This window comes from Harpegnathos saltator, unplaced genomic scaffold (assembly GCF_003227715.2).
Source record: "Harpegnathos saltator strain DR-91 unplaced genomic scaffold, Hsal_v8.6 scaffold124, whole genome shotgun sequence".
NCBI classification, from domain to species: domain Eukaryota; kingdom Metazoa; phylum Arthropoda; class Insecta; order Hymenoptera; family Formicidae; genus Harpegnathos; species Harpegnathos saltator.
The window spans coordinates 502,659-529,503 of NW_020229900.1; the positions used below are offsets into that span (position 1 = coordinate 502,659).

Sequence of the window (26,845 nt, forward strand, 5' to 3'; positions counted from 1 at the left end):
TGCTCGCGGAAATTCGAGCCAAAACTCCAGCCGAAGTTTTCGGATTCGCCGCCGCTTCGGCCGTCGGCCGAACTCTCTCGCCGGCGTCGGCGCGGGCCTCTCCGATCTTGAATGCTTTTTAACGAGCATCATTAGTAACTTCGGTAACGTAACGCTCGCGCGCAATCGTAATTAATTCGCGGAGCACTCGTCCTCGCTGCGGGATCCAGGCCGCGTCGATGAAGAGAGAACTCGCGGAGAGTTGCCTGATGAGGGAATGCTTCATTGCCCTTTGCAGCAGTCCTTGCTTCTTCCCCTCTCTCTCCCCCTCCCCCTCCGCTAAATCCGGTTGCTCGCGCTCACGTCTCGGAGTCGTTATTAATTAACTTGGTCTTGTCGCAAGCGAGACTACTCGCATAAAGAGCGCTGCGCGCTCCTCGCAAGACCTCGCGTCAACGATCTCGGGAGTGACGCAAGTCGCGCAAAGTGTTGCCGTGCGTCTTCGATTCTTACAGTCGCGAAATATTGGGTCTATGTATAATTCCGTAGCGAAAACCGAATAAATTCCAAACGCAAAATATTTAGCAAAAAAAGCGATCTTAATCAACTGAATATGTTCCATTCTGTTCAATGACTTTCTGCCATCTCTCCACGAGCTTCATTATCCCACTTTCATAGAAATTGTGAGATCTTTGAGCAAAGAAGTCATCCAAGTGATTTTTGAGGACGTCCAGGGAACTGAAGGTTTTATTATTCAAATTGTTCTGTAGCACCCGGAACAAGAGATAGTCTAGAGGTGCAAGGTCCGGACTATACGGTGGGTGCACCAAAACATCCCACCCAAACCACAATAACTTTTGCCGGGTCATCAGAGAAAGGTGTGGTCTAGCATTGTCCTGGAACACAACGCACTTTCTGTTCGCCAATTCAGGCCGCTTCTGATCGATTGCTCGCTTTAATTTGGCCTGTTGTGAGCAGTAATTGGTCGAATCAATCGTTTTGTTGGGTGGCAGCAGTTCATAATAGACGATTCCTTTCCAATCCCATCAGATACAGAACATTACCTTCTTCGGGTGTAATCCAGCCTTTGCGATCATCTGAGCAGCCTTCCCGCGCCTCCACCGTGATCTTTTCCGACTGACATTGTTGTAGACAATCCACTTTTCATCGCCAGTGATCATCCGCTTTAAAAATAGTTCGTTTTGGTGGCGTTTGAGCAGCAAATCGCAAGCTGAAATTCGGTCCGTTAAATTCTTTTCGCTCAGTTCGTGCTGCACCCAAACATCAAGCTTATTTACCATCCTAAGCTTCCGTATGTGTCTCGAAAGTCAGTTGATTGGTCAATGTTGAGGTTATGTCCGATCTCTGTAGTCGTCAAATGCCGGTCGGAGTCGATTAAAGCCTTGATTTGATCGACATCAGTAGTGACTGGCCGACCAGAGCGAGGAGCATCTTGGAGATCAAAATCTCCGCAACGAAATTTTGCAAACCACTTCCGACACACACTTTCGCTTACGGCATTCTCTCCGTACACGGCGCATATCTTTTTGTGAGTTTGCCACGCGTTTTTGCCTTTTCGGAAATAAAAAAGCGAAATGCACTGAAAATACACGTTTTTTCTTTCCATGTTCAAAATATAATTAAACTTCGTATATGTCACGGATCTCGATGAATAAATACTTTCTTAAAATGTTAGCACAAATTTCAGCTTTCATTTAATGCACGACACTTCATACGTTTGACACATGTGCGAGCGGAAAAACAACTGCGAACGACATCTGTTGGAATTTCGCTACGGAATTATGCATACGAAGGTAGTTCGAAAAGTTCTCGGCTTGACACAGAGATAGCGCCAGGAATATCAACTTGCTATGATTTTTCTCAAGCTTGATCCTCCAGAGGGCCTACCGTAACGTTACAGACAGATATCTTCAGTCGTTTGCTTTTTGTTGTGATCGAGCAGAGCAAGCAAGATTTGGTGTTTCTCGAAAAATGGATAAAGTCGAGTATCGCGCAGTGATAAAGTACTTCGTTTTGAAAGGTTTAACGCCAATGGAAATAAAAGACGAGCTGGATTCCATTTTGGGCGACTCTTCACCATCGTTTTCAACAGTGAAGAAATGGGCTGCTGAATTCAAACATGGTCGTTCGTCCAGTTATGACGCTGAACGTTGAAGTCGCCCAAAAACCGCTACGACTGAGGAAATGATCGCAAAGATCCACAATGCCGTGTTAAATGATCGACGAGTGACAGTGCGTGAGCTTGCTGATATTGCAAAGATTTCAATAGATCGTGTCAACAACATCTTACACGAACATTTGCACATGAGAAAGCTTTCAGCGCGATGGCTGCCGCGTTTGCTAACGGTCGATCAAAATTTCGCGCATTCGCATGAATATTTCTCAGGAGTGCTTGGACATGTTTAAACGTAATTCAATCGAATTTCTTCGCGACGATTCATCACTGTTGATGAAACATGGATTCATCACTACACGCCAGAGACGAAATATAAAATAGTCCAAACAATGGGTGGAAGCGAGTGGAAGTGCTCCAAAGAAGGCAAAAACAGTTCCATCGGCCGGAAAGGTGATGGCGACTGTTTTTTGGGATTCGAAGGGTGTGGTGCTTATAGACTATTTACAAAAAAGCAAAACCATCAACAGAGAGTATTACGCAGCATTGCTGGGGCAACTGAACGATACTATTAAGTCCAAACGTCCTCATTTGGCAAAGAAAAAAATGCCTTTCCATCGTGACAACGCACCCGCTCACACATCTTCGATCGCAGTTGGAAAGCTCCATGAATCGCGCTTCGAATATTATACCGAAAGTATAAAAAAGTTAGAACATCGGTGGTCTAAGTGTATTGAGTTGAAAGGGGACTATGTAGAAAAATAAAAAAACATTTTGTCAAAAATCATATGTTTTCTTCGTCAGGCCGAGAACTTTCCGAACTAGACCCTCGTATAGACCCAATATTTCCGCCGGCGGGCGGTGCGTCTCCGGAAACGCGCGAGAGGAGACAAGCGCGAGCGAGTCAAGTCCGCAGATGGAAGCGATAGCGCGGACACTTATTTTAAGATGACTTTCGACCAAAGTCCCTCCAAGATAAATACGCGCACGCATATACAAACGCGCACGCGCGTGCGCGCGCGGAGCAGACGGCCGCCGCGTTTAACGGGCAGAAGTTTTAACAACGCCGTCTCGCCCTCAACGCGGCGATATTTCCCGCGCTAAAGCAAATACGCGACGTCGCGGCCGGGTGGAAATTCATTCTGCTAATTACCGTCGACCATTTGCTCCGAATTTATCGCGCCTCGCCGCCACCCCCTCCGTGCCTATCATCCGCGCTGGTTCCCATTTAATCGGAGGGGGAGGGCTCTATGGGCGACGCGGAATCTAAATTGGGGCCGGTCCGCCGGAGTCGTACGAGCTGACAAAAATTGAACGGGTAACTTTCTAATTAAAGCGTCGTCGTCGTCGTCGTCGTCGTCATGCGTGAGTCACGCTCTCGCCGCGCCTATCTTCGGAGCGAATTTTTCGCAATGTCGCTCCCACGAGCCCGACGCGTCGTCATCGTCGGGGAATCGACCCCCGGGAACGAGGGGATCCCGCCGCGATGAGCTGTCAAAAATGAGGACACACGGTTATCCCGAGCGCGCTCGCTGGAGACTGCCGGCGAACCGCGCTGACGGCCGTCTATTTCCGCTAGATTCTGTAATTCTGGTTACGGCTGCGCGAATGTTCCCTCGCGCTTTGATAGCTCCGATCGTTTTGAACGTTCGAGGGATTCGCTCATGTTTATTATCGGACATGAAAATCGTGAGCGCACATCATCGCCGCTCAATCCGCCGTTTTCTACTTGCGAGTCTTCACGGTGACGTAATTTTTATAACCGTCGGCACGTCGCGCCGTGCGCAGAGAAAAAGACTTCTGTGGTCACAACAAACATTTGCTGTTTAATAATTGTACGGGAAACAAATCAAACAGTCAATGTACATGTACGTGATTCTTTTCTATGAATCCATATTCTGAACTCTCATATATAGATAAAAGCATCTCTGGAAGTGATTTATAAGCTTTTTTTTAGTAGCTACGAACCACTTTTATAGATTTTTTATTGATTACAGTGCGTTTGCAGTACGAGCTTCCGTACGTATGTCCCCCTTAACTTTACTTAACCTTATCTAATAGTTTGTTAATTTTATACAGAGTGTCCGAGATTTTTCGGAAAAGAAAAATTGTGAAGATTAATTAAAGCAAACTGAAGAGAAAAGTCATGTACCATTTTGCAAAAATTGCAGTAGTTATTAACTTAATAAAGATTGAAAATGACCGCATCTAGAAGCTCTTTTGATTGACAACTTGAAAATTTGCATACTTATTTGTAAAATGGTAAAGGACCTTTTTGTTCAGAATGACCTAATCTACAATTATGTGACAGCTCGTGTCTAGCAATAGATATGAGTATATTGAACTTTGAACCTGTTGCTGGGCACAATAGCCGTCATATAATTGCAGATTAAGTAATTCTAAACAAAAAAGTCCTTTATCATTTTGCAAGTAAGTACGCAAATTTTCAAGTTATCAATTAAAAGAGCTTCTAGATGTAGTCATTTTCAGTCATTAATATTAGGTTGGTGCAAAAATAATTGCAGTTTTTACGTATCGAGTATAGACGCATATATCAGTTAGAAATTATATTTATTAATCAAAATAAAGACCGTGGGCCTGCACACATTTCTCCTAACGGGAAATAACCTCTCGAGTTGTTTTTCGTGGGTCCACTTCAATAATGGTTCTTAAGTCATTATTAAGTCTACAGTATAGGTGAGGAACGTCCACGACTCTTCTCATCTTCAAGGCTTTTGTTTCTATTCGCGAAACTTTTGGAATCAGTGTCGAGCTGGTTCAAGCAGTTTCTGTTGCTTTACATCCCAATTTAAACTTATACAACAAAATCGCGCGAATTTCCTTTCTTTCCCTGAAGTTCCCTGAAGTTTTATCTTTTTTTAACAGGTTATATCCAACAATACTAAAGAATGAAAATAATAGACATAAGCTGAAATTAGTAGTGCCAATTTCATTGTTTACATTGATGTATCACATGATTATAATGAAAAATAACGGTAACTAGAAAAACCGACGCCAAATTTAAAATGATAAAAACCGCAATTACTTTTGCACCAACCTAATAACTTGATAATCATTGCGATTTTTGCAAAATAGTACTTGGCTTTTTTCTCAATTTGATCTGATTAATTTTCACAATTTTTCATTTCCAAAAGATCCCGGACACCCGTATAATGTGTCATGCTAAAAATAAAGATTAATGTAATAATGCGTTCCTCTATTTCTTTCTCCGAATTCCTGCAAAACACACCCGCACAGAATTATTATTTTGTTAACCCTTCTCTACCAATGTTTAATTGGATGTAAAGGAGCCATATTTGAATTATCTGGTAATTATGATACGCGCTAGTGTAGCATCACATGTGTGCTTTTATCAAGTATTTTACGTATCTTATGTATTTTGCTATTGTATATTATACGTTTGCGAGCAAAAGTTAATACAACCGATTTGTTTATACATTTCCAACCTTTGCTCATAATGTGTATTGCCAACAAACTATTTATAATTTATAATTGGTTGTTGGATTAACACAACCATACTATTTGTTCCCATTATAAAATTATTGTTAGAACAATAAATCATAAGTAAGAAATCATTTGTTACTACAACTCAAGTCATATTTGCTGACCCATATTAACAAACTATTTGCTGCGGTTACTAGTGTTTTATTAACCCAGCAGGATCTTTTTTTCAGTGACGGTAGAAGCGGAAGCGTAAATGAGGGCAGATTTTCGTCCGACCGGTGTGTTGAAACTGCAGCTAATATCGCATGAAAAAGAAAATGCAACGAAAATGTGTCACAGCATGTCGCAACGTTGCTGCGGCGATTCGCTCGCTCGGACACTCCTCGTCATTCAAATGCAAGCGGAAAAATATATTTCGAGTCTGCTAGACGTATGTCTCTCCGCGGACGCGTTCCGACGTATTTGAATAAATTGTCTATTCTCCGCGAGCGATACATCTGGCGGGTCGGATGCTGTTTGACTGTAATCGGCAGCAGGGATCGTTTGGCACTCACAATCGTCGTTATGTCGTAAAATAGCATCCGAGGGCAATCCGCCCTTCCCGGGCGGCTCCCCTCATAAGGAATGCCTGGCGAATCGGCGACATGGCTCCCCTGGGCTGCGAGAGGGGTGGTTCCTCGCCAACGCGTGTAACCAGAGCGAAAGAATGTGTTTCGGTCGAATGGAACTTTAAATCACATCGAAATCCTGCAGTCAGCGCCATTATTCTCCAGCGTGTTCAACCCTTCCGTTGCTCCGCGACATTTCTCGCGGCGATATTTTCCGGGATCTTCGCCTTCGAACGACGAAGAGAGGACGTTATCGTCGCGTTGTCACACACATCGAAACACCCTTCCCCCCTCGCTCCGCCGTCGTCGTCGTCGTCATTTTCTTCGAGAGTAGGGACTCTCTTTTTCTTTCTTCTTACAAGCTACCGCGTCGGGATATTTCCGTGCCGTTCCCGATTAGAGCTAATGAAGGTAATTAAGTAATTAGGTTGCGCGCGAATGCCGCGTCTCTGCCCCTCGCTCGAGGGCGATTCGGGTTCGCGGCGGGAAAAAGGGGAGCTGCTCTGCATGGGAGGCCGCGCGTAAACCTTCGCGTTTGCATGCAACGACGATGATGCAACTTTCTCCCTCTCTCTCTCTCTCTCTCTCTCTCTCTCTCTCGGCTCTCGGCGCGGGGCAACCCATCGACATGAATATCCCGCGGGTGTACTCCCTTCCTCCAGTACGGTCCCGCTACTTTATTCCGGGATCATGTTAGCCCGGAAGTATAATTCCGAACTTGCGCTCGGAGTTGCCGAAGTTCGAGTTGTCCGCGCAAGTTCGAAGGATAACTCCGAGCTCTTCGCAATTTTCGGAAGTCCGTGGTATCGCGCGACGTAAGCACGCGAGCCGCTCAAGTTTATAATCACATTCGTGCGTCGGGACGCTCGCGGAAGTCGGCGGATTCGGCGTTTCTTGACACCCGGAGCTCGGGATCATTCAAAGTTTAAGCGCCTCGGAATGTTCGGGGCGCCGCGCCGGAACTTTGCTCATTCTTGGAGACTCGAGCGGCTGCCAACTTGCTCGCGGCCGAGTCGCCCCGTGGGATTCACCCTTCACCAATTTTTGCTCGATATTCGGGCGGGAGCTCGCGCTCGCGTCCGACTCGCGCGCGACGCGGCGAGAAGAAACACTTTTACGGGCGCGGGCGAACGTTATCATCGCTGCGTTTACCCTCGGACCGAAAGAAGGGGTGAAAGAGCGGCGAAGCGCGGCGGCCGTTCCACGCGGGAATTCGCCGGCGCGTCGAGGGGTCGAGCCCGGCGCGGCGGCCCGCCGCACTGCAGTGTCAGTGAATTTAACCACTCCCTTCAGCCAGTAGGTTGGCACCTTTATTTCCGGCGAGGTAGGGTCCCGTGGGACCATGTCCGGGGAAGGGAATCCCGGCGGCGCTGCCACCGCCATAATTTCCGTCCGCTTTTAATCCGTCGCACGTGCGTTCCCGCAGAAAGGCCTCGGCCGACTTCTCTCGCCGGAGGAAGGAACCGGCCGGAAATGTGACATCGCTGTCGTTTCGCAGCCACCGTTTTTCCAATGATACCTACCGGAGCGTTCTGCCGGAGGGGTCTCCGATTCGGCACAGCGATAAGCGATGATGGACGGCCTGTCACGTTCGGCCAAGATATTGATGATCTGAAAATTACGATGTTTGAGGATTCGAAGATTTATATAGATTTCAGGCTCTCGGACGTGGTCAAGAACTCGTTCACGGCTTCCTCACGATTGGTGAGAGCCGAGAGAGAGAGAGAGAGAGAGAGAGAGAGAGAGAGAGAGAGAAAGCGGGGGATCTGCGAAATTCCTTACGGTTTGCGAGGTCTGCAATTTTCGACCATTTGAAGGTTTCAAAGCTTCTCGACGTCTCGAAGGCTAAAGTCTCAGCGTCTTGAAAACCAAGTATTTCAAAGTCCCTCGGTTCACCAAAAGACATGCGCATTGAAAAGTAAGCTGATTTTCTGGTTTAACAAAGCATCAGTGATCGCAACAAATGGTTTCTTAACCCATTAACGCCTGAAAGTTCGAAAATTTCTATTCATTTTTTAGTTTCATTCTCATTCATAGAAAGGAGAAGAATTTATAGCAAAACAGTGTTTTCTAATAAAATCGGGTCTGCTCTTTCCGATTCCGCCATTAAAAATCGATTTATCTCAACCAAAAAAAAATATGGCCGATTTTTATTCAAAAAATACGGAAAAATAGATGAACGATTTTCTGCAAATAATTTTTTCGAATCGAAGCAGCATGCGAATTTAAATCTCGAGTCAACCAAGAGTGCATAAAATAGTTATACTTTCAAAACATATTTTTTTTGTTTTTGTTTTCATCTGACGACATGGCGGTTCCAAATGACGGTTAAAAAAAAATATTGAAATATCGTGATTTCTTCAATATTTCGATTTAATTCGCAATAATTATTCCCTTTCAAACCTCTTGCAACGATATATTTGTTATCGATGATAAACTTTTATGCGAATTAATAATTACAATATGGCAGATTCAAGATTGCCATCATAAAAAGGATAAAATGTTGATTTTCAGACCTTTTTTCCGGATTTTTTCCAAAAATTGCTTTTTTTGTTCATTATCATGATCTAATGAAACTACAGATTGATATGAATGAGCTTCTATGAATTTTGAGTTCTAGAGGTTATACAGCGAGAGGTATATATATAAGCTCTGATAGAAAAATATAGTCAAATTAACTATAATCTCACTATATTTTATGGATCATTTTGTCATCAACCATATTTTTATTGTTCGTGGAACTTGCAAAATATAGTAGAATAAACACAAATATACAGTCAATGATTTTCTTAAATAATTGTTTAGTTACTTTTACCACATATATGGTAATTTCTCATTTACAAATATAGTGAGATTTAATATCCATATAGTTACATGTCATCATTTAGCAAATATTGTGATAATATTGACAATATAAAAGAGTTAATTTACTTGCCATTTATATTTGTATCCATACAATAATTTTAGTTTAACTTACTATAATTCTTAGTAAAAATATTACATGGTTGGTTATACTATGCCTATAGCGCAATTATTACCGATATTATGGTAATACTTACTATATCATTATAGTTCCAAATATCATATATTAATCATATATTCATCATATTAATTCTTGCTGACCAACTTATAATACATGTAGCAAAATACATAAAATACTCGATGAAAGCACACAATGCAATTCTACGCTACCGCTTATCGTAATTACCCGATAATTCAAATATGGCTTCATTACAACCAATTAAATACTAGTAGAGAATGCTTAACAAAATAATGATTCTGTGTGTTTTAGAGGAATTCGGAGAAGGAAATAGAGCTACGCATTCTTACATTAAATTTTATCTTTAGCACGACACATTATATAAAATTAATAAGCTATTAGATGAGGTCAGCAAGGTTAAAACGAATACACATACAAAGGATCGCACTATAAACGTACTTTATTAATAAAAAGGTCTATAAAAATGGTCCGTAGCTTACGAAGGCGTAACTTAAAAAAGTTACCAAAATGTAAATAATTTAAACAGATGCTTTTATTTAAAATAAATATGTATAACTATCTGTGTCCTCATCAACGTAAAGTCCGGTAACCGTTAAAGTTTTAGTGAGGAAGTATATTTTGTTCATGAAGCTTTAATTTTTGAATCAGAGTCTTCGGTATTTCCAACTTCTCTATATCTGCCGTCGTCAAGTTTCCGTCCTTCCTCTTCATGTGCTGGAAAATGACTTCGCGACATAATCCTTGTAATGAGGGTACTGTAAACAGACAGTATAATGTTTAAATAACCAGAGAATGGTTCTTTAATGCTATTTGGCGAATCGACATAATTCCTCCGTGACGTACCGCTGTATACCGGAATCGTCCGAAATTGAAGCATTGACTTCATCATTCGCATATATAGGTATACTGGTTTTCCCGGTGTGAAAGGAAATATTTCCCATCGAACGACATTTTTAGAAACCGTGAATCCAATTCCTTCGGACCTGTTGTTCACTATATAAAACATGCCTGTACGATCACCCGGTAGATTCGTCCTGTGATGAGAGAACCCAGTGGAATGGTCTGTATGATAATACGAATTTGGAACACAGTCCCATATGTATCGCTGTAAAATATTAAGTACATTGGACGCGTGAAACTTATGTACTTCACTTTCATCTTCTTTATACCACGTGCAAATAAATTGCGTTAATTCAGTCTGAATTGCACTTGAAACGCAAAATGAACCTGAAAATGGAACAGTAAAATAAAGAATAATAAATTATTGTTCAATGGATGCACGATGTGTTATATATTCTCTACACGTCTAACTATGTACATACACACATTTATTGTATCTAATGGATAATTTAACACTTTAACAAATATTTTCTTATCGAAATATTATTATATTGCCAAATTCAACGATATTAAAATCAAAAAATATATATAATGCTACTGTTGTATGATACATTTTCTTCAAACAGTTTTATTGTGTAAAGATACGATAATGTAGATAGGAAGAATGAAAGAAACATATATACGTTATCGGCGCAAATTTAATTCGAAGCAAAATATATCGATTTAACTCTCTCTCCGGTCAGAACTCAGGATATTCTCAGCAAGACTGTTTTACCGTTGCGGTCGTATGCCGGGATGTTTGTAAAAATTATATCCCGAAATTTGTAAAAGGAGACAAGAGCCTAGTGAATATGAAGATGTGCGGTAATGCTGACAATTTTATATCACCGCGTAACATGCATAAGAAAGGCGGGGTTACATATCGGCAATTGTTTCGAAATATACCAAAGAAAACGAAATATATAAATCTAAATGAAATATCGAATACCAGGGTAGTGTTAATAATATGCACATAGCTTAAGTAAACTCGTTTGAATAAAATTTATACGTTTTTTAGGCAATAATCGACTAAGCGTGCGTGATATAAAACTAATGCCGACCGATGTGTGACTACCATACTTACGACCAGAAAAAGTTAAAGCACTTTAAAGATACATTCAATAATTAATATAGTCGAATAGAACACAAGTTTCAAATAGATTAAAGCTGTAATTGTAGGTGTAAAACATACCATGTAGCATATTTATGCTCATTCGGGGAATTTTCTCCTGTGTGAATCGACATATCATTTGTTCACGTGGAGGAAATATGGATTTCAGTTTCTCCTGCTCAATGAGCATTACTTCCATCGGCTGCATCGGTTTTTCGCTCATAACATTATATTCAGGTACTACATTTTCTCCACATTTGACCGCTACAGTATCGTCCGCCAAAAGCTTAACTGAGTCGTTAATACGACACAATTTAGGAGCACCTTCATACATTCTATCCATTTTACAATGAGACACGTATACACACTAATATGAAAACTGTTTGTGACAAGTGCTGATAAAATTTCCTAACAAATACTAGCAATTTTAGCGGAAAACGAATGAACGTTCACTCAACGAAAACTGGACAAGAATTGAGCAAAATTCACGTTCAGATATCCCAGTTCATCCCTTCCGCTCAATCGTAGGGAAGAACCTATCCCTTCTCAAAGGGCGTTTCAAGTAAGCTCCTGTTGTTTTCTACCTTAGACTTTCCTTTTTCCCCGTTTTTTTTATTCACTATAATGCAGAACTGAAAGATCACCTTGGACTAGGAATTTTCTTTATCTCCGAATATAAATCTAAACACTGAAAGATATCAGATTGCTCAAATATTTCCAGTTCTAATAAAATACGAAATAAGATATACAACACCCATGGGAAACGGGAAAAATGAAAGGGTCAGGTAGAAAACGACAGGAGCTTACTTGAAATGCTCTTTGAGAAGAGATAGGTTCTTCCCTACGACTGAGCGGAAGGGATGAACTGGCATATACCGGTTGGTGTTTCATATCACCAGGGTCACCGGATTTTTTCGTTAACGCGACATTTTAGAAAAAAGTATTTCAAACAAAATTTGTAGGTCCTCAAAGGATCTATGTACTGACGCTATTGTACATACATAGATCATTTGAGGTCCTTTTGTCTGAATAATTTTCCTCTAAAATGTCGTGTTAACGAAAACATAGATCGCTTCGAAGGACGAGTCGTTTTTCCGACACGGAATGTAACAATTGCCAGACAGATGGGAAAAAATAATAGCAAGCGGTGGCTAATACTTTGATTAGTGTATTTTTTCGTGTTTTTCATACTACAGTCTTTTTTTGGAAGAAAAAGGCGGACCGAATTAATTCACGCACCTAATATGTAACAAAATACATAAAATATTCGATGAAAGCACACTACGCGATTCTACGCCACCGCGTATCGTAGTGACTCGATAATTCAAATATGGCTCCATCACATCCAATTAAATATTAGTAGAGAATGGTTAACAAAATAATGATTCTGTGTGTTGTAGAGGAATTCGGAGAAGGAAATAGAGCAACGCATTCTTACATTAAATTTTATCTTTGGCACGACACATTATATAAACTTAATAAGCTATTAGATGAGGTCAGCGAGGTTAAAACGAATACACATACAAAGGATCGCACTATAAACGTACTTTATTAATAAAAAGGTCTATAAAAGTGGTCCGTAGCTTAAGAAGACATAACTTAAAAAAGTTATCAAAAAGTAAATAATTTAAATAGATACTTTTATTTGAAATAATTATAATATTTATAATTGAAATTATAATTGAAATAATATCTATAACTATCTGTGTCTTCATCAGGCATCAGCATGAAATACGGCATCAGCATGACAACCATGCAATTTTAGGTGAGGAGGTTTATTTTGCTCGTGAAGCGTTAATTTTTGAATCAGTGTCTTCGGTATTTCCAACTTCTGTATATTCGCCGCCGTCAAGTTTCCGTCCTTCCTCTTCATGTGCTGGAAAATGACTTCGCGACATAAACCTTGTAATGAGGTTACTGTAAACAGACAGTATCATGTTTAAATAACCAGAGAATGGTTCTTTAATGCTATTTGGCGAATCGACATAATTCCTTCGTGACGTACCGGCGTATAACGGAATCGTCCGAAATTGAAGCATTGACTTCATCATTAGCATATATAGGTATACTGGTTTTCCCGGTGTGAAAGGAAATATTTCCCATCGAACGACATTTTTAGAAACCGTGAATCCAATTCCTTCGGACCTGTTGTTCACTATATAAAACATGCCTGTACGATCACCCGGTAGATTCGTCCTGTGATGAGTGAACAGCCCAATCTGGTTTGTACGGTAATACCAATTTGGGACACAATCCCATATGTATCGCTGTAAAATATTAAGTACATTGGACGCGTGAAACTTATGTACTTCTTTTTCATCTCTTTTATACCACGTGCAAATAAATTGCGTTAATTGAGACTGAATTCCACTTGTAACCAAAAATGCACCTGAAAATGAAATAGTAAAATAAAGAATAATAAATTATTGTTCAATGGATGCGCGATGTGTTATACTTTCTGTATACGTCTAACTATGTACATACACACATTTATTATATCTAATGGATAATTTAACACTTTAACAAATATTTTCTTGTCGATATATTATTATACTGCCAAATTCAACGATATTAAAATCAAAAACTATATATAATGCTACTGTTGTATAATTCACATATTACGTATAATAACACTTTCTTCACACAGTTTTATTGTTTAAAGATACGATAACGTAGATGCGAAGAATAAAGGAAACATCTATACGTTATCGGCGCAAATTTAATTGGAAGCAAAATATATCGATTTAACTCTCTTTCCCGTCAGAACTCAGGATATTCTCAGCAAGACTGCTTTACCGTTGCGGTCGTATGCCGGGATGTTTGTAAAAATTATATATCGAAGTGTCTAAAAGGAGACAAGAGCCTAGTGAATATGAAGATGTGCAAAGTAATACTGACAATTTTATATCACCGTGTAACATGCGTAAGTAAGCTGGGGTTACATATCGGCGATTGTTTCGAAATATATCAAAGAGAATTATATATATAAATCTAAATGAAATATTGAATACCAAAGTAGTGTAAATAGTATGCACATAGCTTAAGCAAACTCGTTTGAATAAAATTTATACGTTTTTTAGGCAATAATTGACTAAGCGTGCGTGATGTAAAAATAATGCCGACCGATGTGACTACCATACTTACGACCGGAACGAGTTAAGGCACTTTAAAAATACATTCAATAATTAATATCAATATTCAATAATCAAAAAATAATTAATATAGTCGAATAGAACACAAGTTTCAAATAGATTAAAGCTGTAATTGTAGGTGTAAAACATACCATATGGGACATGCATGCTCATTCCGGAACTTTTATCCTGTGTGAATCGACATATAATATGTTCACATGGAGGATGAAATATAGATTCCAGCTTCTCCTGCTCAATGAGCATTACTTCCATCGGCTGCATCGGTTTTTCGCTCATAACATTATATTCACCTGCTACATGATTTTCGCATCTGACCGCTACAGTATCGTCTGCCAAAAGCTTAACTGAGTCGTTAATACGACACAATTTAGGAGCACCTTCATACATTCTATCCATTTTACAATGAGACACGTATACACACTAATATGAAAACTGTTTGTGACAAGTGCTGATAAAATTTCCTAACAAATACTAGCAATTTTAGCGGAAAACGAATGAACGTTCACTCAACGAAAACTGGACAAGAATTGAGCAAAATTCACGTTCAGATATCCCATTTCATCCCTTCCGCTCAATCGTAGGGAAGAACCTATCCCTTCTCAAAGGGCGTTTCAAGTAAGCTCCTGTTGTTTTCTACCTTAGACTTTCCTTTTTCCCCGTTTTTTTTATTCACTATAATGCAGAACTGAAAGATCACCTTGGACTAGGAATTTTCTTTATCTCCGAATATAAATCTGAACATTGAAAGATATCAGATTGCTCAAATATTTCCAGTTCTAATAAAATACGAAATAAGATATACAACACCGATGGAAAACGGGAAAAATGAAAGGGTCAGGTAGAAAACGACAGGAGCTTACTTGAAACGCTCTTTGAGAAGAGATAGGTTCTTCCCTACGACTGAGCGGAAGGGATGAACTGGCATATACCGGCTGGTGTTTCAGATCACCAGGGTCACCGGATTTTTTCGTTAACGCGACATTTTAGAAAAAAGTATTTCAAACAAAATTTGTAGGTCCTCAAAGGATCTATGTACTGACGCTATTGTACATACATAGATCATTTGAGGTCCTTTTGTCTGAATAATTTTCCTCTAAAATGTCGCGTTAACGAAAACATAGAGCTTCGAAGGACGAGTCATTTTCCCCGTCACGGAATGCAACAACTGCCAGACTGATGAGAAAAAATAATAGCAAGCGGTGGCTTATACTTTGATTAGCGTACTTTTTCATGTTTTTCATACTACAGTCTTTTTTTGGAAGAAAAAAAGCGGACCGAATTAATTCACGCACCTAATATGTAACAAAATACATAAAATATTCGATGAAAGCACACTACGCGATTCTACGCCACCGCGTATCGTAATGACTCGATAATTCAAATATGGCTCCATTACATCCAATTAAATATTAGTAGAGAATGTTTAACAAAATAATGATTCTGTGTGTTGTAGAGGAATTCGGAGAAGGAAATAGAGCAACGCATTCTTACATTAAATTTTATCTTTGGCACGACACATTATATAAAATTAATAAACTATTAGGTGAGGCCAAATAAGGTTAAAATGAATACACATACAAAGGATCGCACTGTAAACGACTTTATTAATAAAAAAAATCTATAAAAGTGGTCCGTAGCTTACGAAGGCGTAACTTAAAAAAGTTACCAAAAAGTAAATAATTTAAACAGATGCTTTTATTTAAAATAAATATGTATAACTATCTGTGTCCTCATCAACGTAAAGTCCGGTAACCGTTAAAGTTTTAGTGAGGAGGTATATTTTGTTCATGAAGCTTTAATTTTTGAATCAGAGTCTTCGGTATTTCCAACTTCTCTATATCTGCCGTCGTCAAGTTTCCGTCCTTCCTCTTCATGTGCTGGAAAATGACTTCGCGACATAATCCTTGTAATGAGGGTACTGTAAACAGACAGTATAATGTTTAAATAACCAGAAAATGGTTCTTTAATGCTATTTGGCGAATCGACATAATTCCTCCGTGACGTACCGCTGTATACCGGAATCGTCCGAAATTGAAGCATTGACTTCATCATTCGCATATATAGGTATACTGGTTTTCCCGGTGTTAAGGGAAATATTTCCCATCGAACGACATTTTTAGAAATCGTGAATCCAATTCCTTCGGACCTGTTGTTCACTATGTAAAATATGCCTGTACGATCACCCGGTAGATTCGTCCTGTGATGAGAGAACCCAGTGGAATGGTCTGTATGATAATACGAATTTGGAACACAGTCCCATATGTATCGCTGTAAAATATTAAGTACATTGGACGCGTGAAACTTATGTACTTCACTTTCATCTTCTTTATACCACGTGCAAATAAATTGCGTTAATTCGGTCTGAATTGCACTTGAAACGCAAAATGAACCTGAAAATGGAACAGTAAAATAAAGAATAATAAATTATTGTTCAATGGATGCACGATGTGTTATATATTCTCTATACGTCTAACTATGTACATACACACATTTATTGTATCTAATGGATAATTTAACACTTTAACAAATATTTTCTTATCGAAATATTATTATACTGCCAAATTCAACGATATTAAAATCAAAAAATATATATAATGCTACTGTTGTATGATACATTTTCTTCAAACAGTTTTATTGTGTAAAGATACGATAATGTAGATACGAAGAATGAAAGAAACATATATACGTTATCGGCGCAAATTTAATTCGAAGCAAAATATATCGATTTAACTCTCTTTCCGGTCAGAACTCAGGATATTCTCAGCAAGACTGTTTTACCGTTGCGGTCGTATGCCGGGATGTTTGTAAAAATTATATATCGAAGTGTCTAAAAGGAGACAAGAGCCTAGTGAATATGAAGATGTGCAAAGTAATACTGACAATTTTATATCACCGTGTAACATGCGTAAGTAAGCTGGGGTTACATATCGGCGATTGTTTCGAAATATATCAAAGAGAATTATATATATAAATCTAAATGAAATATCGAATACCAGGGTAGTGTTAATAATATGCACATAGCTTAAGCAAACTCGTTTGAATAAAATTTATACGTTTTTTAGGCAATAATCGACTAAGCGTGCGTGATATAAAAATAATGCCGACCGATGTGACTATCATACTTACGACCAGAAAAAGTTAAAGCACTTTAAAGATACATTCAATAATTAATATAGTCGAATAGAACACAAGTTTCAAATAGATTAAAGCTGTAATTGTAGGTGTAAAACATACCATGTAGCATATTTATGCTCATTCGGGGAATTTTCTCCTGTGTGAATCGACATATCATTTGTTCACGTGGAGGAAATATGGATTTCAGTTTCTCCTGCTCAATGAGCATTACTTCCATCGGCTGCATCGGTTTTTCGCTCATAACATTATATTCAGGTACTACATTTTCTCCACATTTGACCGCTACAGTATCGTCCGCCAAAAGCTTAACTGAGTCGTTAATACGACACAATTTAGGAGCACCTTCATACATTCTGTCCATTTTATAATGAGACACGCACACACACTAGTATGAAAACTGTTTGTGACAAGCGTTGATAAAATTTTCTAACAAATACTAGCAATTTTAGCGGAAAACGAATGAACGTTCACTCAACGAAAACTGGATAAGAATTGAGCAAAATTCACGTTCAGATATCCCAGTTCATCCCTTCCGCTCAATCGTAGGGAAGAACCTATCCCTTCTCAAAGGGCGTTTCAAGTAAGCTCCTGTTGTTTTCTACCTTAGACTTTCCTTTTTCCCCGTTTTTTTTATTCACTATAATGCAGAACTGAAAGATCACCTTGGACTAGGAATTTTCTTTATCTCCGAATATAAATCTAAACACTGAAAGATATCAGATTGCTCAAATATTTCCAGTTCTAATAAAATACGAAATAAGATATACAACACCCATGGGAAACGGGAAAAATGAAAGGGTCAGGTAGAAAACGACAGGAGCTTACTTGAAATGCTCTTTGAGAAGAGATAGGTTCTTCCCTACGACTGAGCGGAAGGGATGAACTGGCATATACCGGCTGGTGTTTCACATCACCAGGGTCACCGGATTTTTTCGTTAACGCGACATTTTAGAAAAAAGTATTTCAAACAAAATTTGTAGGTCCTCAAAGGATCTATGTACTGACGCTATTGTACATACATAGATCATTTGAGGTCCTTTTGTCTGAATAATTTTCCTCTAAAATGTCGCGTTAACGAAAACATAGATCGCTTCGAAGGACGAGTCGTTTTTCCGACACGGAATGTAACAATTGCCAGACAGATGGGAAAAAATAATATCAAGCGATGGCAAATACTTTGATTAGTGTACTTTTTCACGTTTTTCATACTACAGTCTTTTTTTGGAAGAAAAAGGCGGACCGCATTAATTCACACACCTAATATGTAGCAAAATACATAAAATATTCGATGAAAGCACACTACGCGATTCTACGCTACCACATATCGTAATGACCCGATAATTCAAATATGGCTCCATTACATCCAATTAAATATTAGTAGAGAATGGTTAACAAAATAATGATTCTATGTGTTTTAGAGGAATTCGGAGAAGGAAATAGAGCTACGCATTCTTACATTAAATTTTATCTTTAGCACGACACATTATATAAAATTAGTAAACTGTTAAATGAGGTCAAATAAGGTTAAAATGAATATACATACATAGGATCGCACTATAAACGTACTTTATTAATAAAAAAAATATATAAAAGTGGTCCGTAGCTTACGAAGGCGTAACTTAAAAAAGTTACCAAAAAGTAAATAATTTAAACAGATGCTTTTATTTAAAATAAATATGTATAACTATCTGTGTCCTCATCAACACAAAGTCCGGTAACCGTTAAAATTTTTGGTGAGGAGGTATATTTTGTTCGTGAAGCGTTAATTTTTGAATCAGAGTCTTCGGTATGTCCAACTTCTCTATATCTGTCGCCGTCAAGTTTCCGTCCTTCCTCTTCATGTGCTGGAAAATGACTTCGCGACATAATCCTTGTAATGAGGGTACTGTAAACAGACAGTATAATGTTAAAATAACAAGAGAATGGTTCTTTAATGCTATTTGGCGAATCGACATAATTCCTCCGTGACCTACCGCTGTTTACCGGAATCGTCCGAAGTTGAAGCATTAACTTCATCATTCGCATATATAGGTATACTGGTTTTCCCGGTGTTAAGGGAAATACTTCCCATCGAACGACATTTTTAGAAATCGTGAATCCAATGCGTTCGGACCTGTCGTTCACTATGTAAAATATGCCTGTACGATCACCCGGTAGATTCGTCCTGTGATGAGAGAACCCAGTGGACTGGTCTGTATGATAATACGAATTTGGAACACAGTCCCATATGTATCGCTGTAAAATATTAAGTACATTGGACGCGCGAAACTTATGTACTTCATTTTCATCTCCTTCATACCACGTGCAAATAAATTGCGCTAATTGAGACTGAATTGCACTTGAAACGAGAAATGAACCTGAAAATGAAACAGTAAAATAAAGAATAATAAATTATTGTTCAATGAATGCACGATGTGTTATAAATTATGGATACGTCTAACTATGTACATACACACATTTATTATTAATATCTAATGGATAATTTAACATTTTAACAAATATTTTCTCATCGAAATATTGTTATACTGCCAAATTCAACGATATTAAAATCAAAAAATATATATAATGCTACTGTTGTATAATACATTTTCTTCAAACAGTTTTATTGTTTAAAGATGCAATAATGTAGATATGAAGAATGAAAGAAACATATATACGTTATCGGCGCAAATTTAATTCGAAGCAAAATATATCGATTTAACTCTCTCTCCGGTCAGAACTCAGGATATTCTGAGCAAGACTGTTTTACCGTTGCGGTCGTATGCCGGAATGTTTGTAAAAATTATATCCCGAAATTTGTAAAAGGAGACAAGAGCCTAGTGAATATGAAGATGCGCAAAGGAATGCTGACAATTTTATATCACTGTGTAACATGCATAAGAAAGGCGGGGTTACAAATCGGCGATTATTTCGAAATATATCAAAGATATATATAGATATATAGATCAAAGAAATATATATATAAATCTAAATGAATTATCGAATACCAAGGTAGTGTAAATAATATGCACATAGCTTAAGCAAACTCGGTTGAATAAAATTTATAAGTTTTTTAGGCAATAATTGACGAAGCGTGCGTGATATAAAAATAATGCCGACCGATGTGACTACCATACTTACGACCGGATCATACGACCGGAAAGTGTTAAAACACTTTAAAGATACATGCAGTAATTAATATAGTCGAATAGAACACAAGTTTTAAATAGATTAAAGCTGTAATTGTAGGTGTAAAACGTACCATGAGGGACATGCATGCTCATTCGGGAACTTTTATCCTGTATGAATCGACATATCAATTGTTCAAATGGAGGATGAGGTATAGATTTCAGCTTCTCTTGCTCGATGAGCATTACTTCCATCGGCTGCATCGGTTCTTCGCTCATAACATCATATTCATATGTCAGATGTTCTCCGCATCTGACCGCTACAGTATCGTCCGCCAAAAGCTTTACTGAGTCGCTAATACGACACAATTTAGGAGCACCTTCATACATTCTGTCCATTTTATAATGAGACACGCACACACACTAGTATGAAAACTGTTTGTGATATGCGCTGATAAAATTTTCTAACAAATACTAGTAACTTTAGCGGAAGGCGAATGAACGTTCACTCAACGAAAACTGGACAAGAACTGAGTGAAATTCACGTTCAGATATCCCAGTTCATCCCTTCCGCTCAGTCGTAGGGAAGAACCTATCTCTTCTCAAAGGGTGTTTCAAGTAAGCTCCTATTGTTTTCTACCTGAGCCTTTCCTTTCTCCCCGTTTTTTTTTATTCACTAAATGCAGAACAGGAAAGATCACCTTGAACTACGAACTTTCTTTATCTTCGGATAGAAATCTAAACACTGAACGATATCAGATTGCTCAAATATTTCCAGTTCTAATAAAATACGAAATTAGATATACAACACCGATGGGAAACGGGAAAAATGAAAGGGTCAGGTAGAAAACGACAGGAGCTTACTTGAAACGCTCTTTGAGAAGAGATGAGTCCTTCCCTACGACTGAGCGGAAGGGATGAACTGGCATATACCGGCTGGTGTTTTAGATCACCTGATTTACCAGATGTCTTACCAGATTTACCAGACGTTAACGCGACATTTTAGAAAAAGATATTTCAGACAATAGTTGTAGGGCTTCAAAGGATCTATTTATTGACGCTATTGTTCGTACATAGATCCTATGAAGCCTTTTTGTCTGAAATATTTTCCTCTAAAATGTCGCGTAACGAAAACATGGATCGCTTTGAAGGTCGAGTCGTTTTTCCGACACGGAATGTAACAATTGCCAGACAGATGGGAAAAAATAATAGCAAGCGGTGGCTAATACTTTAATTAGTATACTTTTTCATGTTTTTCATACTACAGTCTTTTTTTGGAAGAAAAAGGCGGACCGAATTAATTCACGCACCTAATATGTAACAAAATACATAAAATATTCGATGAAAGCACACTACGCGATTCTACGCCACCGCGTATCGTAATTACCCGATAATTCAAATATGGCTCCATTACATACAATTAGATATTAGTAGAAAATGGTTAACAAAATAATGATTCTGTGTGTTTTAGAGGAATTCGGAGAAGGAAATAGAGCTACGCATTCTTACATTAAATTTTATCTTTAGCACGACACATTATATAAAATTAATAAACTGTTAAATGAGGCCAAATAAGGTTAAAATGAATATACATACATAGGATCGCACTATAAACGTACTTTATTAATAAAAAAAATCTATAAAAGTGGTCCATAGCTTACGAAGGCGTAACTTAAAAAAGTTACCAAAAAGTAAATAATTTAAACAGATGCTTTTATTTAAAATAAATATCTATAACTATCTGTGTCCTCATCAACGTAAAGTCCGGTAACCGTTAAAGTTTTAGTGAGGAAGTATATTTTGTTCGTGAAGCGTTAATTTTTGAATCAGAGTCTTCGGTATTTCCAATTTCTCTATATCTGCCGCCATCAAGTTTCCGTCCTTCCTCTTCATGTGCTGGGAAATGACTTCGCGACATAATCCTTGTAAAGAGGGTACTGTAAACAGACAGTACAATGTTAAAATAACAAGAGAATGGTTCTTTAATGCTATTTGGCGAATCGACATAATTCCTGCGTGACGTACCGCTGTATACCGGAATCGTCCGAAATTGAAGCATTGACTCCATCATTCGCATATATAGGTATACTGGTTTTCCCGGTGTTAAGGGAAATACTTCCCATCGAACGACATTTTTAGAAATCGTGAATCCAATTCCTTCGGACTTGTCGTTCATTATGTAAAATATGCCTGTACGATCACCCGGTCGATTCGTCCTGTGATGAGTGAACAGCCCAATCTGGTTTGTACAATAATACGAATTTGGAACACAGTCCCATATGTATCGCTGTAAAATATTAAGTACATTGGACGCGTGAAACTTATGTACTTCATTTTCATCTCTTTTATACCACGTGCAAATAAATTGCGTTAATTGAGACCGAATTGCACTTGTAACCAAAAATGCACCTGAAAATGAAACAGTGAAATAAAGAATAATAAATTATTGTTCAATGGATGCGCGATGTATTATATTTTCTGTATACGTCTAACTATGTACATACACACATTTATTATATCTAATAGATAATTTAACACTTTAACAAATATTCTCTTGTCGATATATTATTATACTGCCAAATTCAACACTTTAACAAATATTCTCTTGTCGATATATTATTATACTGCCAAATTCAACGATATTAAAATCAAAAAATATATATAATGCTACTGTTGTATAATACACTTTCTTCACACAGTTTTATTGTTTAAAGATACGATAGTGTAGATACGAAAAATGAAGGAGAATTATATTCGTTATCGGCGCAAATTTAATTGGGAGCAAAATATATCGATTTAACTCTCTTTCCGGTCAGAACTCAGGACATTCTCAGCAAGACTGTTTTACCGTTGCGGTCGTATGCCGGGATGTTTTTAAAAATTATATTCCGAAATTTCTAAAAGGAGACATGAGCCTAGTGAATATGAAGATGTGCGGTAATGCTGACAATTTTATATCACCGCGTAACATGCATAAGAAAGGCGGGGTTACGTATCGGCTATTATTACGAAATTTACCAAAGAAAACTATATATATAAATCTAAATGAAATATCGAATAGGTAGTGTAAATAATATGCACATAGCTTAAGCAAACTCGTTTGAATAAAATTTATACGTTTTTTAGGCAATAATTGACGAAGCGTGCGTGATATAAAAATAATGCCGACCGATGTGACTACCATACTTACGGCCGGATCATACAACCGGAAAGTGTTAAGACACTTTAAAGATACATTCAGTAATTAATATAGTCGAATAGAATACAAGTTTTAAATAGATTATAGCTGTAATTGTAGGTGTAAAACATACCATGTAGGATATTTATGCTCATTCGGGAACTTTTCTCCTGTGTGAATCGACATATCATTTGTTCACGTGGAGGAAATATGGATTTCAGCTTCTCCTGCTCAATGAGCATTACTTCCATCGGCTGCATCGGTTTTTCGCTCATAACATTATATTCAGGTACTACATTTTCTCCGCACTTGACCGCTACAGTATCGTCCGCCAAAAGCTTAACCGAGTCGTTAATACGACACAATTTAGGAGCACCTTCATACATTCTATCCATTTTACAATGAGACACGTATACACACTAGTATGAAAACTGTTTGTGACAAGCGCTGATAAAATTTTCTAACAAATACTAGCAACTTTAGCGGAAAACGAATGAACGTTCACTCAACGAAAACTAGACAAGAACTGAGCAAAATTCACGTTCAAATATTCCAGTTCATACCTTCCGGACAGTCGTAGGGAAGAACCTATCCCTTCTCAAAGGGCGTTTCAAGTAAGCTCCTGTTGTTTTCTACCTTAGACTTTCCTTTTTCCTCGTTTTTTTTATTCACTATAATGCAGAACTGAGAGATCACCTTGGACTAGGAATTTTCTTTATCTCCGAATATAAATCTAAACACTGCAAGATAACAGATTGCTCAAATATTTCCAGTTGTAATAAAATACGCAATAAGATATACAACACCGACGGGAAACGGGAAAAATGAAAGGGTCAGGTAGAAAACGACAGGAGCTTACTTGAAACGCTCTCTTTGAGAAGAGATAGGTTCTTCCCTACGACTGAGCGGAAGGGATGAACTGGCATATACCGGCTGGTGTTTCAGATCACCAGGGTCACCGGATTTTTTCGTTAACGCGACATTTTAGAAAAAAGTATTTCAAACAAAATTTGTAGGTCCTCAAAGGATCTATGTACTGACGCTATTGTACATACATAGATCATTTGAGGTCCTTTTGTCTGAATAATTTTCCTCTAAAATGTCGCGTTAACGAAAACATAGAGCTTCGAAGGACGAGTCATTTTCCCCGTCACGGAATGCAACAACTGCCAGACTGATGAGAAAAAATAATAGCAAGCGGTGGCTTATACTTTGATTAGCGTACTTTTTCATGTTTTTCATACTACAGTCTTTTTTTGGAAGAAAAAAAGCGGACCGAATTAATTCACGCACCTAATATGTAGCAAAAAAAAATAAAATATTCGATGAAAGAACACTATGCGATTCTACGCTACCGCGTATCGTAATTACCCGATAATTCAAATATGGCTCCATTACATCCAATTAAATATTAGTAGAGAATGGTTAACAAAATAATGATTCTGTGTGTTTTAGAGGAATTCGGAGAAGGAAATAGAGCTACGCATTCTTACATTAAATTTTATCTTTAGCACGGCACATTATATAAAATTAATAAACTGTTAAATGAGGCCAAATAAGGTTAAAATGAATACACATACAAAGGATCGCACTGTAAACGTACTTTATTAATAAAAAAAATCTGTAAAAGTGGTCCATAGCTTACGAAGGCGTAACTTAAAAAAATTACCAATAAGTAAATAATTTAAACAAATGCTTTTATTTAAAATAAATATGTATAACTATCTGTGTCCTCATCAACACAAAGTCGGGTAACCGTTAAAATTTTTGGTGAGGAGGTATATTTTGTTCGTGAAGCGTTAATTTTTGAATCAGAGTCTTCGGTATGTCCAACTTCTCTATATCTGTCGCCGTCAAGTTTCCGTCCTTCCTCTTCATGTGCTGGAAAATGACTTCGCGACATAATCCTTGTAATGAGGGTACTGTAAACAGACAGTATAATGTTAAAATAACAAGAGAATGGTTCTTTAATGCTATTTGGCGAATCGACATAATTCCTCCGTGACGTACCGCTGTATACCGGAATCGTCCGAAATTGAAGCATTGACTCCATCATTAGCATATATAGGTATACTGGTTTTCCCGGTGATAAAGGAAACCTTTCCCATCGAACGACATTTTTAGAAATCGTGAATCCAATTCCTTCGGACCTGTTGTTCACTATGTAAAATATGCCTATACGATCACCCGGTAGATTCGTCCTGTGAAAATAGAACCCAGTGGTCTGGTCTGTATGATAATACGAATTTGGAACACAGTCCCATATGTATCGCTGTAAAATATTAAGTACATTGGACGTGTGAAACTTATGTACTTTCTCTTCATCTCCATTATACCACGTGCAAATAAAGCGCATAAATTGAGACTGAATTGCACTTGAAACCATAAATGCACCTGAAACTGAAACAATAAAATAAAGAGTTATAAATTATTGTTCAATGAATGCACGATGTGTTATAAATTCTGAATACGTCAAACTATGTACGTACATACATTTATTATATCTAATGGAGTATTTAACACTTTAACAAATATTTTCTCATCAAAATATTATTATACTGCTGAATTCAACGTTATTAATAGAAAAAAAAAAGATATAATGCTACTGTTGTATAATACACTTTCCTTATACATTTTTATAATTAAAGAATACGATAACGTAGATACGGATAATAAAGGAAATATATATATGTTGTCGGCGTAAATTTAATTGAGAGCAAAATATATCGATTTAACTCTCTTTCCGGTCATAATTCAGGATATTCTCAGGAAGACAGTTTTACCGTTGCGATCGCATGCCGGGATGTTTGTAAAAATTATATCCCGAAATGTCGAAGAGGAAACAAGTACCTAGTGAATATGAAGATGTGCATAGAAGTAATGGTGACAATTTTATATCACCGCGTAACATGCGTAAGAAAGCTGAGGTTACGTAACAGCGATTGTTTCGAAATATACCAAAGAAAACTATATATAAATCTAAATGAAATATCGAATGCCAAGGTAGTGTACATAATATGCACATAGCTTAAGCAAACTCGTTTGAATAAAATTTATACGTTTTTTAGGCAATAATTGACTAAGCGTGCGTGATAT

General features: G+C 37.9%; 2 protein-coding genes across 4 annotated transcripts in view; one reads left to right on the plus strand and one right to left on the minus strand.

Annotated features, from left to right (window-relative positions):
• Positions 1–26,845, plus strand: part of LOC105181335 (putative uncharacterized protein DDB_G0277255) — a 228,730-nt gene that overhangs the window by 146,496 nt on the left and 55,389 nt on the right. The gene's annotated exons all lie outside the window — the stretch shown is intronic.
• Positions 1,050–1,609, minus strand: LOC112590319 (histone-lysine N-methyltransferase SETMAR-like). Its single transcript, XM_025306433.1, has 2 exons — positions 1,278–1,609; positions 1,050–1,210 (listed from the first exon to the last, which is right to left on the minus strand). The coding sequence occupies exons 1-2, from the start codon at positions 1,604–1,606 to the stop codon at positions 1,144–1,146; spliced, it is 396 nt and encodes a 131-aa protein (XP_025162218.1). The 5' UTR covers positions 1,607–1,609; the 3' UTR covers positions 1,050–1,143.